General features: G+C 42.4%; 1 protein-coding gene across 1 annotated transcript in view; it reads left to right on the top strand.

Moving 5' to 3' along the window:
* Positions 1 to 18,988, top strand: part of DYNC1I1 (dynein cytoplasmic 1 intermediate chain 1) — a 179,026-nt gene that overhangs the window by 85,563 nt on the left and 74,475 nt on the right. The window contains exons 6-9 of the mRNA XM_026843204.1: positions 2,716 to 2,805; positions 11,677 to 11,839; positions 13,007 to 13,106; positions 17,956 to 18,081. Coding sequence (XP_026699005.1) covers positions 2,716 to 2,805; positions 11,677 to 11,839; positions 13,007 to 13,106; positions 17,956 to 18,081 — 479 coding nt within the window. The remainder of the gene's footprint in view (positions 1 to 2,715; positions 2,806 to 11,676; positions 11,840 to 13,006; positions 13,107 to 17,955; positions 18,082 to 18,988) is intronic.

Here is an 18,988-nt window from a genome sequence, read left to right as displayed (position 1 = left end):
ACTCTGCTTTAGAAGCAGGAATGGGCTAAAGGCAGGCAAACAATTTGAAACACAAAATCAGGGGATCAGGAACTTCTAGGGGACAGGGATAAATTTGCTTGACTTCAGTCTCAGGTTCTACATTTGCTACATCATCCCTATCCATTACTAAATTACAAGTAGGCATTAAAAAAGCATAGCGTGCTACCTTAAAAATATTGGTTTATATTTTGTTTGCTGCCTGCAAGTTTTCTGAAACCCTTGCCCTCCTGAAACTTCCTTTCACAAGCTGACAGGTTGAAAACAGGTTAAAAATGGAAGCTGAAATCCATATGTAAACAGCTGGCTCCAAGAGCTAGTGCTCTAGGGAATGAAAACTCGTAATGCAAGACTCACAAAACTCTTGTGGGAGTTGGCTTCATTAGGTATCTACCATAAGCATGTCTGCGTGCATATATCTGTACACCATTGTGATCCTATCTGTGTGTGCGTATGTACCTGAGGTTAGCAGAGTATTCACTCCCTGCTGCGCTGGTCACTCCTCACCCTTCTCACACTTCTCATCTGTTCTTTGAAACTGTGAGTGCCTCTCTCTTTCATACATCCCCATCTCCACTAGTGCCACAGACTGATGGCAGCAGGAGCTTTTTTTACCCCTCCTATGTGTGTACAGCAGGAGAGAGAGCTTTTCTCACTGACTCTCTGCTGACTTCATTGGATGTTATCTGTCTTTTAGCCAGTGGACAGAGGAATGTGTTTACTCTGCTGAACTGAAACACCTTGTCTTGCTCTCTAAAAGAGGCTTCTCTCTAGCCCTTCTATACAGGGTACCTAGGGAAACGTAATTGTCAAGTGAGGCATCATGAATACCCTACCTTTTCCCCATTCTGAGTTTCATGATCTGAAAAGTCCCTAATAAAGAGTAGCATTTGTTAGTAATGCTTTTAATTCTGGAGATGCCTCTCTATCCATGCTGGATTCCTCCTTCCTTCCCAGCCTGGGGAGCACATGGTTATCCCTCAGCTCTGACAGCTGAAGAGCCAAGCTTTCCCTTTCTCCTCATTGCAGTCACTAGCAGTAGGGAGAGCTATGGCATATCTTATGTCAAGATTTCCTCATTTTCCCAAGAGAGAAAAACTTATCTATCCATGCTGAGCCATGGCTAAGCCATGCTCTCTAGCCAAAATGTCAGCCAGCAACATGCACTCCGTGGGCTTCTGGGGGGAGAAGTCCTAGGGTAGGCAATATGGTGAGAATAGTATGGTGTCTATTATATTACTGAAGACAAAATACAGCTGTGTGTTACTGTTGGCTAAATGCAACCTGTCAGCACCAACATATCCCCAAGAAGCCAGGACTGATTTCAGCAAGCCTTTGCAGGAGAAGGTGCCAGTAGCCGAGCAGTTGAAGAAGCATGACATGTTGCCCCCTGCCTGCTTCCAGGCCATGTTAGCGTGGCAGTGGTAGAGCAGGGAGTGTGCCTGGAGAAGTGCCATGTCATGAGGAACCATGTGGTAACATGCATATTGCTTAGAAAGCCCTGAAGGAACTGTAGTGGTTTTGCTGACAGCTAACTGCCCCAGGGCCAGGACAACACATGTTCTCTCATGTGATGGACCAACCCGAGGCACCAGTGGTGCTTGCTATGCCTTGAAGGTACGTCAAGCTCCAGAATCACTCCAAAATATTTCCTTCATAGCCTACAGATCTGCTCATCCTAATTGTTAATTACTGTAACTCACTCTTTTAGGACCAGCTCTATTTTCAGTCTTTGTAGTTCACTGAATATAGAAGGCTGAGCATCCCTACCCTCTCAGAAATGTGAGTGGGTTGAGTGCCGGCCCTGGGCACTGGAGAATAGATCACATTGCTGTCGCTGGGAACAAGTAATGAGGGTTAGGTAGGCTTTGAGCCATTTTGGTGCATCACTGTCTTTCCAGCTCTATTTGTATTATGTTTTGGTCTGGACAATCAGAACCCCTGTAACTTCAGACAGACATCAAGGAATGAATAGTTTGCCCTCCTGAATAAAATGAGAACATGTGAGTGTGGGGAGAGAGGGGAAGGGAAAGAGGCATTTGCATAGGTCAGAAAAGGTCATTAAAACATCTGGCAGTAGTAACTGACATGTGTCAAATTTTAGTGTTCATTAAATTCGTATTAATGCAAGAATGGTTCTTAAACTCCAAATGCCACTTTTGGTTGCTGTGTTCCCCCAGTTGATGGTGATGACTTTTCAGAACTGTACCATGCTTGTTTGCTTGCTAGTGGCATCTGACCCGAGGTCAGATTTCTATTTAACCCTTTCCAGTAGGTCAAAAGACAAATTAATCTGGTGAGACTTGAAATGGAAATGAGGTATCTGGATAGCAGGTGTCCTAACTGTGGAATAGCTGCCAGGCTGAAACATGCTTGCATCTGTTCTTATGCCATCCAAGAAGTCATCTCCAAGGTCAGGGAGATACTCAGCCAACATCTGAGATGGGAAGTTGCTGCAGGGAGCTGAAGTGGCAGGTGCCCTGTGTTTAGCATATTGTCTTGCAGTCAGGGGGGAAATGTCTGAGAGTTTTGCTCTGAGTATAAATGTAGATGTTTACATTTATTGTTCACTTTGCTTTACCTATGTTTACTGCCAGTTTATAGTCATAAGATACACAATCCCCCTTAAAGAGGAGATAAGATACATCCCCCTTAAAGAGGAGAATCTCACAAATTTTTTTCTTCCTTTCTTTTCAGAGGATGAAGATGATGAAGAGATGGTGGAACCAAAAGCACAGGATGACTTGGAGACAGAAAATCAAGATCAGAAGCAGGAAGTGAAAGAAGGTACTTTTAAAAATGAGAAGGATTTTGTTACAGCTTTAAAGGACTGAGTCCTGCAAATAGTTATTCTCATAGGTATTTTCCATTACTGAGAACACTGCGAAATCAAGACAGTCACCAGTTTTATTGATTCAAAAACATGTGAGTGGAATAAAAGCAGAAAATTGTATCCCAGCAACTCAGTTGGTAGGTCTGAGAAGTTTGTGAAAGGCACAAGACTTCAGCTGTTTAGAAGAAGCTACATGTCCTCATAATTTGGGAACAAAGTAGAGATTCTTGGATTCCAGGACTGCTGCTTACTTGTCCTCTGGCTCAAATAGCCTGCTTACATGAAAGATTTAAAATGCGAATGCCAGGCATTCCAGCAGCTCCATAAAGTTGGTTGGTCTCCATGGGTACTTAGAGCCCATAACTGTTTACTTGCTTGAGAGGGGCAAAGTTAAACCTAGTGGTGGTTAGGAATCTTCCAGCAGAAAACCATTTCAATGAAAAATGTTGACTGTCAAAATGAAAACTTTTTGTGGGAGCTGCCCCAAAGGAACTTAAGGTCAAAACCAAAGCCAGACAGGTCCAGCCTTTCTGTCCATTCCTCTGGATTGAGACACTCTCCAGGGTTACAAAAGACAAAAAATTCAGGCTACTACTTCCTTCTGGTGCAGACAAGAGACACTTGCCAAAGTTGTGAGGTTGTGCATGTCAGCACTGGACACGGTGGATATGCTGGGTGCCTCTCATTTGCTTCTCTTGGACCCGTTCTGTCTTTTGTAATTAGAAGAGGGATGTGAAATTTGGTCTTCCTCATCTGGGAACTTACTAGTGTGTTGACTCTTCCGGTGTGTTGCTTTGAACAGTCAATGCTAACCCCAGTGTGGAGCAGGAGAAAAGAGTTGAAATAACAACTCCACTGTGAGACGAAATAAGTTTCTTCTCCAGCTTTTCTTAGTGCTGTATTGCCAGAACTGCTCACAAAGATGTTTACCCTCTTGAAAAGTAACTTACTTCCTCAGGTAGGGCCTAAGTCACTTCTTGCTACGGTGATGTTATCAGGATGATTCTGTGATTGGCTTTGTTTATAACAAGATAATCTCACTAGGGGAAAAATACAGAGACATTTACAGAGAAGCCCATGAAATTGTTAACTGTGAACACAGCAGTGGATGCTCCTTTCTCATCCAGAGGAGCCTGACATGATTTAGAACAGTGTCCAGAAAACCTAAGTCTGGTGTATAGTGCCCGCATTAGCTATCCTCACACGCTAAAGTGAGTTGCAGTACCAGCCATTGTGTTTTGATTACAAATTGATCTTTCTTCCCTCTTAAGAGCTTCATAGAAATCACCCATGCCATAAATACTGCAGTATCCATTGCTCATTAGGTCCTTGCAGAAACACAGAGTGGGGAGCTTACTCCTCCCACTCCTCATCCTTTTGCTTCTCCCACTGCCCCCAGCCACCACTGCCTTGGGCAGAGGGAAGCAGCAATGACAGCAGGAACAGGAGTCACACAAGAGTCTGCAAAGGCAGAAATGAAGACATAAGCAAGAAACATGGTAACATAGAAAAACTTACTTTTTCCTGAAAATTACCCTTCCTTCCAAAACTGTGGAGTCAGCTCTAGCAGTCACTGGACCTAACAGTATTTCTTCTACTGATGATGACAGGAAGCCATAAAAATGATATCACTGCAACCAGTGCATAAGCACTGTCATGAGTTGCTGAATGTCCCTCTAGTATTCAGATTACAGCTGATCCCACCCCCATTTATTTCTACATAACAGTAATGCTACTGCTTATACCTGGGGAGAAAGCACAAACTCCTGTATGAAGAAGAAAAAAATCTAAGTATGTTCCTGAACTCATTTATTTCACTTTTTCTTGGGTTTTCAAGTTAGACTTTTTGGTACTTTGCTGACAAAGTGACACTGCCGTATTTCTTTGATATGTTTTAGTCTTGGGGCAGTGCTCCCTTTCCCTGCCTAGCAGACACCACCACCACCACCACCACCCCCCCCCAAACAGGAGATAGATCAAGTGGGCTAGTTTAGCACGAGTCTGAGACACACAAACTGCAGGCTGTAAAAGCAAGGCAGAGCTTGTTTTAGCAGAACCAGCTTTGTGAGGTGCTAACACTTGACTGGGTTCAAGGAAGCATGCTCATTGCCTGATAGAAAGTGAACTTGACCTGCAATACATGTTGTGACAGATAAAATAGTGGTATGCTGATGACTGGCATTAAATGCTGTGAATCAAATGAAGCAGTAGTCCCCAAATTGACAGGGAATGGAGTCCCATTTTTTAGCATTTGGTGTCTGTTGGCTTTAGCCCTTTCGCCAACAAAATCCTGTTTTCCTCTCTGTTGTAATCACCCTTCTCATGTTCTGAGCTACATTCAGTTTGAAGCCATAGTTTGTGTTTCATGGAAGTGATTAAAACCATGTTACAAGTCAAACAGGAGTTTAGAAGAACATTTCCTGTCGGTGCTGCGCGCTGTGTGCCTACTCAGAATTAATAGCTTTTCTGCAAATTAGCACATAATGGGTTAAAAGCATGTTTATGTTGGCATTAAGTACTCTGGCTTCTTTTTCTCTGCAAGGCAAGACAATATTTTGCAAACTTTTTAAAGAATCTCTAATAGATATTATAGTGGCGCCATTCACACTGCTATATAGTAGTTAAGGCTGTGTCAGCACTTCCATTATGAATCCTGTTTTTCAGGGATTTATAACCCAGCCGTAAAAATTTGCTCTGGGCTGAAATTTGGTTTCAGCTCAGGGAGCACATTTTTTAACAGATTTAAAAAAATCAGCGTGGCCTTTTTTGAGTTATAGGAGTGTAAGAAAAAAAAAAAAAAAAGATGGGAGAGAAGTGCAGGGAGAGAAAGGCAGACAATTTTTTCATAAGCATAACTCAGAAATAGGTCAGGATGAAAAATAAAGCTTGGATCCAGTCTGTTCAGTCTCCCTCTCCCCAAGCCAACAGGACAGGAGTGTTCTATTTTTATAATGGTATTTTAAGAGGAAATGTGATTTTTTTTTTCTCTGTGGTTTATAGGTAGTCCAATTTAATTCTACAGACATTTATTGCATGCTTAATTTCCTCGTCTTCCCCCTGCACACCCGAGGTTGGTCTCTGTGGAGTTTGGTGGGATTATTCAGCAGGCACGGCTGTTTGCAGGGTCTGACTTTAGTTCTGGACCTGTCTCAGCATCCACCATAAGGTACACAGTGCACCTGCAACAGGGCAGCCTGCCTGGCGCAACACCTCCAGTGGCACTTCAGTGCTGTGGAGGTGCTAAGGACAGAGGAGCAGCTCAAGCCCCCCAAAGTGTTTCTGGAATGGGAGGTGAAGACCTGGCTTGTTGACTGTTTGAAGCATATGAAGCCATGTTTCTTCTACGGGTCTGCCTGTTGTCATCCATGTCTCATGTGCATGGTGTCCCCACCATCCTTGGAAGAGCTGAGTGTGGGATACCTGCTGGTGAACTGTGTTGGGCTCTGCCTGTTCCCAGCCTCTCCTGACCATGTAAACAAGAGCCTGGTCCCAAACTGTGGCATCAAGTGGGTTGGGGCTTTCCACTGCCAGAGAGCTCAGGAGCTCCACCTAAGGTGCCTCTTTGTGTCAGTAGAAACCACATGAACAGTGGGACAGGCTGGGTCTTGAAAAAGGGCCTCAACCTGCATTTATCTGAAGCTGTGGATATATCCACAGAAACTTGCATGAGAGGCTGTGATGGGGGAGGCTGCGATCTGCAGCTTCAAAGTACTGCTGTGCCCCCCTCTCACCCTGGCCTTGTGCATGGGGCTTGGGTGTCCATTTAGCAGGCTGCAGCAGGGGAGATGGTTTAGCTCTCACCAGCTCAGGCATCAGTATTGGAGAAGCAGGACAAGGTTGCCAGCTTTGTAATAACCTCCGTTTCACTCCACCAACACCACAGTGAGCTCGGGTGTGCTGACCCATCCTGATGGCATGCTCAGGGACGTGGCTCAGCACAGCCCCTGGAGAAGCATGGTCAGTGGGAACAGCCCTGCCTGACACAGCTTCAGATTTAAGGCTCTGGGCCCTGCTACTCCAGAACTGAAAAAATCTCTAAAAGCACCTCAAAGTCTCCCTTTAAATGTTCAGCAATTGTGCCACACAGGGACTTGCATTTTAAACCTGACAGAACCAGGATACAGCACATGCCAAACCAGGATATGGCACATACCAAACCAGGATACAGCACTTATCAAGGCTGACATAAAAATGAGAAGCACGAGACAAACGAGAGCACCAGGGGCTATCAACAGACAAGGACTAAAAGCTGCTGAGAGCCCCTTAGCACCTTGCAGTTCTCATGCTGTACGTTTCTACCATCCTCGGTCTTCAACACATCTACAGTTTACATGGGTTTAAATACATGCTGAAAGAAATAACACAGCTCTTAAAAGGGTTTTACTAATCTCCTTCTGTCTCTCGTTATATCTCTGGGCTCATAACAAGGCTGCTTCCTGCTTTACTGTTTTTATTAGTTTGCCCTTTCTTTCATTCACTTACTCTTTTTCTTTTTTTTTCTTTTTTTGCCTTTAATGGACTTAATTTCTTTTGTCAGGTTTTTACAATTGCTGAGGTTCCGGGAGAATATTTTTTATATTCTATTATACTTATTTAAATGTGGGTCTTTTTTTGTTTTGTTGTTTTGGGTTTCTTTTAAAAATATCTTTTTGCCTCCCTTGGGAGAAGACTCAGATCCTGGTTTTTAAATATTTGTGAATTTGATCCTGTACTGTTATCATAACTATTTATATGTATTACAAACCCACTTCTGCCAGATAAGAACAAGTCTGCAGCATTTTTTATCTTAGTTCCTAAAGACCCAAGGAAATATTTTAACATGAATATTTTTTTGTTTTGTCCAAAGACATTTGTGGGCAAGAGACTCGATGTGAAATATAGTATTTCAGAGGATCATGTTAAATCACGTGAAATAATAAAATTCTCTTATTTTTCAGAAATAAGTGTTGAACAAATCTGTTGTTTCCGTATCATGTTCAATTTTTGTTATATGTTCTAGACGTTTTTGCTCATGCCCAAGTGTACAGTGTCTTTCATTACAGATATATCTCGCATTTTCTTCCCCTGCGGTGTCCTCCATGCGTATCTAACTGCACAGTGTTTTAATTTTAAATGTAAATTCCATTTTATTTGGTACAGTATTATATGTTAACATGAGTACAGGGCTTCTTTGATACATGTTGTTGTCCTCATAAACCTCAGAGCTACCCGGACAGCACTCTACTTGTGGGTGCGTGATCCTATCAATGTTTCAGTGGGTCCATGGACAAACAGGGTGTCCAGTGGCCCTGTTAGGCAGAACATGGTGGCCTCACTATGGGTCATCTTGCCATGAGCTGAACGGGGCCAGGGGTGGGTTCAGCTCCTACAGGCGGGAAGCAGATCACAGCCACAACAGTTTGTTACGAAACCACGGTATAGAAACAAGAGCAAAGTATAGGTCTTCCTTTACAAGAGCTTTCATTGCACTCCAGGCAATAAGCAGGTAACTTTTAGCACTGGTAAGCTAAGCATCACACTAGGCTTTGTTAGACACAGAAGGTTAGATGTGGTTTGTTTGGTTTTTATGCCAGAGCAGATACTTGAAGGCAAATGCTGTATTCTTACAGGGAATTTCTGAAGATATTGTCACATCACACAGGTCTCCGTGACAAAACAAAACAAAAAATACTTTGATCAGCTACTTATGTTTTTCAGAGTTTTCCTTGAAGAGAGCCTGTGTCTCTTGAAAGCTGAGATCAAAGTAACTGTAAGCTCCCAGATAGGAAGAAAAATTGCAGAAAATTACACCGATTCTTTTTATTTTATTCGAGGTAATGGACAGACAGGGACAAGGAACAAGGGGAAAATGGAAGTGGCTCTGAAAGATAAATGGTTAGAAACTCTTCGTATTTGAAAGAACAAGTCTGGTTTGGGTTTTTTGCTTATACTTCATGTATTTTCAATAGTTGCAGCAATGTTTTACACTGGAAAAAGTAATGATGTTAACATTCTTGTAAGAAGAGATTGCCTCAAATAAAACTTCAGAGGCAGCCGAATGAAAGAAGAAAATAAGGTTAAAATATGAAGCTTAATATCGCCAGGGGGCATCTGGTGTGTCAGTCAGATGAATGAGGTAAGCTGATTTATGCCCTACAAACTTTAGCCAAGGTGTTTCTGATGCCGAAGAGGGTTTAATAGACTGCTGGCCTCCCACAGATCATTGCTAACTGCAAGGGAGATTTTGCTGAGGTAGAACTGCAATCATGTGTGTCTCCATTGCTGGTGAACACCCCACAGCTCCAAAGGTGTTTATTTTTTGCCTTTTCCCTTTCTATTGATTTTTGGTTGTATTTTCTTTGCCAGTTGTAGTTGGCAAATGACTGAGTAATAAATTTATATTTCCAAGCTGTAGAGAGGATTTGATTTAGCAAATAATTTTTACCATTTGGAGCAGTTTACAATGAGTTTTCCAGTTGCCTTGCAGTTATTTTCTCCCCTTTTATGCCATTTCGCTGCATTGTCATGCTTGTTGTCTTTGATTCTCGGAAAGCGATGCTTTAGTGGTGACAGTGGGATATTGCCTCATTACAGGCTTCCTTGCCAGATGAGTTCCCTTAGTGCCAATTACTATTCAGCAGTGGATGCTGCAATAGGTCAACCTGTACTTTTTGCTAGTCATTCTTTTTTTTATCACATGCGTTGCTTCTGTCTAAAGCACTTAGAGGCAAATTGTGCTCCTGCCTTGGGAATTGTCGCTCTGCTACTCAGGGGGACTGTGAGGGGGGAATGTAGATATTCTCTGGATGTGTGGAGCTCCACGGGGACCTCTAACCTGGTGGTAGGAGGCATAGGGCCAAGGCCATAGGAGATCATCAAAGGCTCAAGTTTCTAACTTCTCAGCTGCTTTGTCTCCTGAGGGCCAAATTACTCCTCCATCTTTTGCATTTTTCCTGCTCTCTATATTTAGCCCAGGTGTAGTGCAGAGATTTTTGTCTTTCAGAGCTAACTCTGACCAGTTGAGGCAAACCTAAGCATGGTGATAACAGCCTCTCCCAACCACAGGGAGTGCTCTGAAAGCAAGTACACTGAAAACTGAAGGAGCTGAGTACTGTACTAATGCTGACCATGTCACTACCTCTGCCTACTGTTGCGCCTTTCAATCCATGCTTGCCTCTGGGGCTGGTGGTGGCGTCATTCTTGGGCACCGGAGCTCACGACTCTAGTGTGAACCATGGGAAAATCAGACCATGAGCAAGGGCTAAATCCCCCTTATAGCTGAAAGTATCTGTGTGGCCTGACACAGCAACTGGAAAATCGTTTCAAACTGCAACTTTAAACTGTCAGTTGTTTAATTAAACATTGATATGGATGACAGGGCTTGGAGCTAAATGTTGATATATACTGCGTGTTCTCTGAGGCACCATGCTGAATTATCTTTCTTGACTGCTGGTGTTTTAACCCAGTATGGCCTAGAGAGACTGCAAGGTCATTTTCACAAGTAAACACCTCAAATCTGTAATGTGAAGCCAAATGCAGAGAGACATTTGACCAACAGTTAAACTCTAAGTACAAGTCTCTGTAATTTTGCAGTAAATCTGTTTATGATATGTTGTTTGTGTACCTAATTATAAATTTGGAACAAAATTCTCTGTTAGCGTAATTCCCATGATGTCAATAGAGCTTTCATGCTGAGGGAATTTAAGCTAGTTGCATGGTTGGTTTGGTGTAACTGTGAAGATTCTAATGTCATTTTTTTGAAGTACAGTTCTGAAATATAACTTAAAATGGTGGCTTAAAAGCACATGTGGGCAAAGGCATAATTAATATACAACATTTCCACAATATCAATATGACCCTGCTAGTGTAATTGAAAACAGAGTTTTGCACCATAGCAATAGCAACATCCAATTTCCTTTCCCTCTGATGCTCACGTTTGAGTTGGAATTTGCCAATAGGTCATTAAACTGATAGATACGTAGCATTGGTGCATCCTGCAAAGATAGTATTTTTCAAATGAAGGGCCATACTGGAAATACTGGTTTGGAAGTAAAGGTGTAGCATCTCTGTGTATGTGTAAAGGAGCAACTTCGTCTTGCAGGGGCCAGGCTATCCTGACCAGTGCCAGGAGATGTGAGTTACCAAAGCCCAGAGCCCGAGGCACTTCCTACCCCCTCCCAGGGCAGCTTTGGCCACAGCTCAGTGACATTTGTTGCTCTGGCTCTTGGGATTCCTCTGCAAGGAATAAATCTGCCTTAAGGAAGCTGTTGTTCGGTTGGTTGCTTTTGATTTTGATGCCTCAGAGAATATCTTTGGTTATTTACTTCATTGCTTTGCAAAAGCTCTACAACAAAGATTGACTTTATCGGTGACACCAAGGAGAAAAGAAGTGAAGGGAGATATTATGTGAGCCCTTTGAATACAAGGAACTATAGTATAAGTTAAGAAGATTATTTTATCTTTGGCTCCTCTGACAGGTCCCTTGTTACATAAGTGTTCTGCTTTTTTTGAGTTAGGTATTGCCTAAAATGTCAGTCAGAGCCATTTCCTGAAATAGGAACACTGAGTTTATTTAATTTGGGGGGTTTAAGTATTTTCCATTTCAGAATAATAAATATAAAAGATATAGGATCTCTTCTATGTAAATGCTACATCCTGGGAATATACAGGAGTATGTTTAGATAGACTAAAAAATTCTTAGTCATGATTTTCAGAGTAAAGCTTTGATTTTTGTCCTGACATTGCTACAGCAAGCTTTCATGTCAAAAAAACCCCACTGAAGATGTTGATTCATTGGAAAAGGGATGAAAAGTCATGCTCTCAACTACATCTTTTCATTTTCCAAGCTCCTCCTAGAGAACTGACAGAAGAAGAAAAACAGCAAGTTCTCCATTCAGAAGAATTCCTGATATTTTTTGACCGGACAATACGTGTAATTGAGCGAGCTTTGGCTGAAGATTCAGACATCTTCTTTGACTACAGTGGCAGAGATGTAGAAGAGAAAGATGGGTCAGTTCGGGGTTTTTTTGCTTTTGTAAATTAAGCTTTATAAAAAGAATTCCAATGCCAGGAAGCCTTAATTTTAAAACTATATTAAAGATTTTTATAGTTAAGAAAAGGTTAAAGTCTCTTTGTGAAGGCTTGGGTCACTTTGTAAGCCCAAATTATTTTGTAAAATAGCTTCATGCCTTACTGCTCTGGGGTTTGGGGAGGGGGATTGACATATTATTCAGGTGGTTTAATTTTTTGATTCATTTTGGGGATGAAATTTCAAATTCTGAAGAAATAATTGAAATAGATAAATGTGTGTATACACATGTATATGTATGTGCATGTATACATTCCAGTATCATACATCTGTGTGCTTATATCATGACATTTTTACAAATTCAAATTACTGTTGTTTATATTCTACTACTGCCTCAGGTCTGTAATGGATCCCACTGTGCTATGCATTGTGTGGATGAAAATGATGGTCTCCCAAAGTGTTTGCAATCTAAACACATAAGACAAGAGGTGACAGGTTGTGTATTCAGCAACTGGTAGGGGAGAAGAAGCAGCAAAACTCGTTACGAGAGGAAGTTTATAGGTTTCAACTACTGCATATCCATTGAAGCCTCATGACAAATCAGTAGCTGTGTCACACTGAAGTTCCTTACTGGATGTTACTCTAGAGCATCACGCCTGTGGACCGGCTAAATGCATCCGGGTGGCAGCCTTGGACCAGCGCTAAGCTTCAGCCCATCCTAATGGTGCCAGAAGGCATCTGCCATCTCCACCACTGGGAGGAGGTGCTGTACCTTTAAGATTTCAGGAGTCATAAATAAGAAAGATTTGGTTATAGCTTGGAGGTGAAGATTCAGAAAAGGGGGGAGCTGAATGCTAGGACCAGGTTTGCTCCTGAGAAGCAAACGTCACAGACATGGCCCAGGGTGACTCAGAAGAATCAGGAAGGCAGTGGGAAATTAAGAAATGTATTTTTGTGAAACAGATATAAAATTTGTTCTTTGGTGCAGATTCATTATCAGCAAAAGAGTTGGTGAGATTAATTAAATCAAGGCGGCAGACTTCCCCAGGTTGGGCAGGGTTTTGAGTAGTCAGAAAATTTTGCATTGCTTTTCACAGCATTTGAACCTTAGTACTTCAAAAAATGTAATTTTGTTTGAATTCACACAGAGATGTTCAAGCAGGAGCCAACCTTTCTTTTAACCGTCAATTTTATGATGAGCACTGGTCAAAGCATCGTGTCGTCACCTGTATGGATTGGTCTCTTCAGGTAAGATGTGCAGCTGGGAGATATGTTTCCACATATATTTCCAACTTCTCCATAAAAAATACTGCCAGTGCCATTTTGCCCTTTGTTCTGAGGAGTATGATGTTATTTCTTAGCTAACAGTAGGGCCCTGGATGAAGGAATGCATGATTCTCCAAAAAGAAGAGTAGTGGCCAATAATGAAGCTGTCATATTTGTATATGTTACTTGGTCTTCAAAGCCAGGATGTTGTATTAAAACTATAGGTTAGCAAACATAGCAAGATGAAGGAGTCTTTATTTTCCTCCCCCATCCACTCCTTCAGCACATGGAAATTTTTTTAAAACAAAAAAAGGTTTAAAATTAAACCAAATAAAAATAATTTACTAAATATCTAGCAATTTATTTCATAAAGTTATACATAATAATATATAAAATAAATAAGAATAGCAAGGAATAAAATTTATTTTTCGAATCGAATAAAAAAATTTGAAAGTATCAACAACTTGAAAGGACTGAAAAGAGGTCTTTGGAAAAATGCTGGGTCTTCTCTTCAAGTGATGGAAGAGGAGGCTGCAGCTGGCCAGGGGGCATGCTAAAGCAACATGCCTGGAAAGTATCCAGTTTCTGTGCACTGAAAAGCATTGTCACTGCAAAATAAAACTGACGATAGAGCTGCTTAAGCTTCCCCAAACCAATACAGCCACATCAGCAAAGCACAGAAACCAGGTTAATTAGTTACTCTGATAGAGCTGGAATTACTGCGCACACACCTCACCACATGTCATGTCAAATTCATCGGGTCCCAGTTTTGCTCCAGCCCCCCTCAGCCTTTCTGCTTTGTCCCTGTTAGCCTGTTCCTCAGTTCCAGCCTGAAGCAAGGCAGCTGGTTTCCCTGGGAAGGAAACCAAGGAGATTCTGTTCCAAGGTCCACAATATAACGAAACTACTCGGAGGATGTAGACTTGAAAAATGCAGGTGCAAGCCAGTCTACCTAGTTGGCCCGAAACCCAGTCTCAGGTGTGCCTTGGTGTGTCAAGAGCCCTCATGCAGCCTGGTCTGGGTAGCAAAGATGCTATAGATGTTGCTCAGCGCAGTGCTAAGAACAAGCTTTGCTTAGCCTAATCTTAGAAGTAGCTGCTCTTTCTGCACCATGTTAGGTGTTGTGTGTGGAGGCAGTATGTGTTTAAGGCCAGGTATGTAAATGGCGCATGTGAGCTGGAGAGAGGCAGTGGATAAGGACCACAGGAACTCTCACATCTGCCCTCTCCTTCCCCTTGAAATGCAATCAGGGCTTCTTCCATCCCTCCTGGTGTTTCTCAGTTAAGGAGGCAAATGACTGCACAGAGGACATGGCAGGCAGCAGGGAGGAGTTGGAGGATCTCACTGAGCATCACTGGTAGGCTGTTCAGGTCTGGCTGTCCGACTGGTTGTGGTGCACAACAGCCAGCTGCAGGGAGGCTTCTTGTAATATCCAGCTCATGACCTGTGTGTGAAATGAAGGATTTATCACTTTGCTTTCATACAGAATATCAGTTTAACAACAGGTATGCATTGGTGTGACGTGGGTGGCCTTTAAGCACATATGGATTTCCACAGAAATCAAATAGAAGCCTGAGGAAACACTTATCTTATGTTGTTCACTTGTTCAGGGACTGGAAATTACATGGAATTCTTATCTGATATTTTCCTAACAGGCAGCTCTTACTGTATTCCCAGGGCAGCAAGAAAAAAAGCTGCCTCAGAAGCACACTGCCAAATGTAATTGCTCAGCCCCTCGGGCTCAAAGGCATGTTCTGCTTCCCACCTCTTTGTTCCAGGGTGGCCCCTCCTGCCTTCCCCTCCGTTAACTCCTCACATTCAGCTCCCTGGCACCCCAGCAGGGGCTCCTCCACCCATCGACTTCTCCATGATGGGGAGCTTCTGCACAAACCCCTACGCTAGCCTGGCAGAAGGGATTGCCTCCTCTCGCCTGCTTTGAGGTATATTATGTGGCAGAAGCTGGACAGGGGTATTTCACCTAACCGCTAGCTCTGCTTCTCACCCACACTCCAGGACATGTCAGTGTCCAGTATGCCAAAGGATAACTTGAATAATCCTGGGAACTGCAGAACACATTGCTCAATTTTCTGCGATAAAACTGTTGCTGTAAAACAGCCTAGAGGCAAAGAGAAGTTTAATCAAACAAAGGAGCTTGATGCATTGATTAAACAAGTTATTCTGTTCTCAGTCACATGTAAAATACGGTCCCAAACATGTGGGATCATTCATACCATTAAAGCTAATCCACCAGCCCCTTGATTCTTTTGCAGAGCAAAGGGAAAACAGTTTAGATGCTTCATCAGGGATCTAAGGGAAAGGCCCAACAGACTGGGTGTAAACAGAGAGGGAGAGTTGGATCACCTTGCTCTGTCCATGAGGAGGTAACTTAGCTCATCTAAAGCCAAGAAAACCACAGTCTCGGGGATACTGCCATGTCTCTCTTGACTCAGGCAGCAGCCTTGAATGCTCTTTCCCACAGCACCATTTCCAGTTGCAGTCACAGGACAGCTGGGCACCTGGTGAGGACTGAAACTCTGCAAATGCAAGTCGATTTGAGTGAAACAGTGAGTGTGCAATGCTAGAATAGGTTTAGGGTGCTGCACTTAGCTCTGTTTTTTTGAGAGTCAAAAAGCCTCATAATGGTGTTACCCAGCTAGGTATGACCCCAGGCATCTGTGTAAACTTGAAACTGTATTTCCAGCCAGATGCATAAACTGTGATTGCAAAACCTACATACAGACCAGCAAGATTTGAGTCAGTGTTTGTTTATGGCCAGACATGCTGCCAGTGCCTCTAAAACTGGTGCTTCAGACCTGGTCACACACCCTAGCTGGATGCAATCATGCTGCTGGAAGGGCTTGTCGCTTCTGCCTGCCAGGGTATCTGCCCCTTCACGGCTGCGGGCTCAGCTGCTTGTGTGAATGGTACCTAACCTGTTCAGCCAAAACGAGATGCCCTGGCAAGAGCTTGCTGTGCACACTGTTTTCTTGGACCTGGGCCAACGTGGGATGAAAAGGTTCAAAGGAGAGGCTGAGATTGCTGTTCAGAAGTGGTTGTAATCTCTGTCACGGGAGAGAGAGAGAAGAGGGGATGAGATGCTTGAGAGCAGTGGAGGGCAGGCTGACGTAACTGTGTCCAGAAAGGTGGTGTATCAGGTGTGGGATTAAACCACCCTCAGGTCTCCCTCAATTCTTGAGGAGAGAGAAGAGGTGATTGGACTGATGCATGCTTTGAAATCCCATGCAAGTGATTTGGGTGCTAAATTGCCCTTACATGCTGTGCCAGCAGCCAGGGTCTGCTGAGATGTAGGTACAACCCAGTCAGAGCCGCCTAAAAATGGGAAAGAGGCAGCGATGGTGGCCACGTGTCATTGGTGGTTCTCCCACACGTGGGTCCAGGCTCATTTGGAACAATGAGCTTGAACAGAAAAATCATCAGCTCCATGATGTATTATCTATGGAAGTGTACACAAAGTGGGAAGGAACAGCTGCTGATGGCAAAAGTTATAGCTGTGCACATTATTTCTTCCAAATGGATTCTAAGAGCAGAGAGGTTCAAACCCCAATAATAATGTTACCAAGGGTGGTGAGGTTTTTTTAATTTTTAAAATGTCTGGTTTGGACCAAATGCACAGCTCCCAGTAGCACTATTGGCAGTTTCTTTGTCCCACTTCTTTTACATCTACTGGCTGCACTGTTCCCCTATGAATAGTTTAACAGGAATTTACCTGGAAAATACAAAAAGTGACAATGATCATTGAGAAATTTTGAGGGAAAGTATTCCTAGTTTACAAGAAGGTGGTGTGGGTCCTGCAGAACTTGGGCTGCTGGCTCATTGGTCAACAGAAGCCACATGCATTCCTCTGAACATGCCATAAGGTCAACTGCCTTTTTGACCATTTAGAGGACAGAAGGCACCAGAGGTGCTGAGTGTCAAACATGTGAGAGTGGAGAACTGGCTGCTATGGTAGCGGCAGAAAGTAATAGATGTTTTATGGGCAATTTGTTACTTCTTGTGGTGTTTTGAAATGATACAAGGTCATCAACAGAATGTGAAAATCTCATTTTTCATATATGTTTGTATATATATTAAAAACCAGAGCAAATACGTATGTGTGTGTTGCATATCTACTTCTATACAACAGCAGATAATGGGTGTACAAGAAAATACGGACCTGATTTTAAAGTGTTCATTGCATCAGTCTTACTGAGTCAGTGGAATTTGAGGTCACCCTGTACTTCACAAGGTGACCTCAGCATCTTGCAAAATTGAGCTTCTGTGAAGAAAATGTTTTGTTTGCTATTTGAATCATCAAGAAGTGCTTTCAAGTGAATAGGAAGAGTGCATAATGAAATAAGAAAGAATAGTTTTCAGGGATGATGAAAAAACTGAATTTCAGAATAAAAGCAAGTCAACACTATGGTCATAGTGTTTTTATTACCAAAATCAATTAAGACGACAGTTTGTCCCTGAAGAAATGGTTAAGCAGATACATTAGAATTACTCAAGCTTTCAGAGTTTTCCTCGCTTTATATTCCCTTTATAAATATCCTGCTAGTTGTCTTTTCTGAGCATTAGCTGCAGCAAATAACACTGCCTGTGTGGTATCTGGGAATAACTGATAGAGAGCAAGGAGCAAAGGCTTTAAGGATGTCAGGGACGAGTAAAATATAAAACCAAAATGAAGCTGAATACTATAATTGGACTAGCGTGTATTATAATTAAAACCAGATATTGCACATTTAGTGTGAGATTATTTCTGTCTCATCTGATTTTGCATAGGTTCATCATCATCCATCTTATTCCATTTGCTTTTGCTTTTTGTTTCTAGTACCCTGAGTTGATGGTTGCATCTTACAACAATAATGAAGATGCTCCACATGAGCCTGATGGGGTAGCCTTGGTATGGAACATGAAGTTCAAGAAAACCACACCGGAATATGTTTTCCATTGTCAGGTAAGACTGAGGAAGCCATTAATTTCATGCTAGACAGAACAGAGTTTACTACATGGTGCATCTGCCCACTGTTTATATGAAGAGGCTGAGGTTAAAAATAGGCATTTTTTGGAAGAAGTACAAGTGGCAGTGCAATGTTTTTAGAAGGCATCCAGCCTTCTGAAACAATACTGAAAGCCTGTCAGGGCTGCATGTCATTCTTTGTCTATTTAAAACAGTCCCTGGGAGATTTAGTTTATAAAGCCCTTGCACTTATGAAGTAACTGTGGTGTACCACTTCCTCATCGAGGCAGCAACATATGCTTTCCCACCCACGTTAGCTTCCTTGCATCCTCTGCACTCCAAGCTGCCTTGAAAATTGGAAAGTACGCTTTGCATTTCTGGGCATGCGTCTTAACTTACAGCTTGATAAAAACAGTCTCGATTACAAGGAAGGACTACTCCAGCAATTCCTGTTTGACTTCCCTTCAGTTAGCAAACCAGTGTTCCACTTCACACAATGCTACTTTATGATCACACTATTTTAGAAGTTTATGGACAATTCAGAAAATGGTGGGTGTTTTATTTCTATAGGTCTGTTTACTCCTCTTTTGCCACTGGTTTTGTGTGTGAAATGGCACAGCCACTTCTTGACAGAAATGTTCTGTTCATTGGCTCTATCTCCATCAAACTGTCCAAAGTGTGGAACAGGGCTTGGGCCAAATTTCCAACCTCTTCATTAATATCCTTCTGTGGTAATTAAATACAGGACAGTGGTATTCAAAAAGCCATATGGAAAAGTTTCAGCAAGTAAAATTTAACAATCAGAGATTAGTAAAATGCAGATTATTCTGTGGTAGAAATCGCTTCTCTTGGAAGGATATGTATTACCTGGCTAATTGTGTAAGCTAGGTGTCATTTTACATTC

The sequence above is a fragment of the Athene cunicularia genome, assembly GCF_003259725.1.
Source record: "Athene cunicularia isolate RWA chromosome 2 unlocalized genomic scaffold, athCun1 chr2_part1, whole genome shotgun sequence".
NCBI lineage: Eukaryota > Metazoa > Chordata > Aves > Strigiformes > Strigidae > Athene > Athene cunicularia.
Note: the sequence above shows the minus strand (reverse complement) of the source record. Positions and strands in the feature narration are given on the sequence as shown.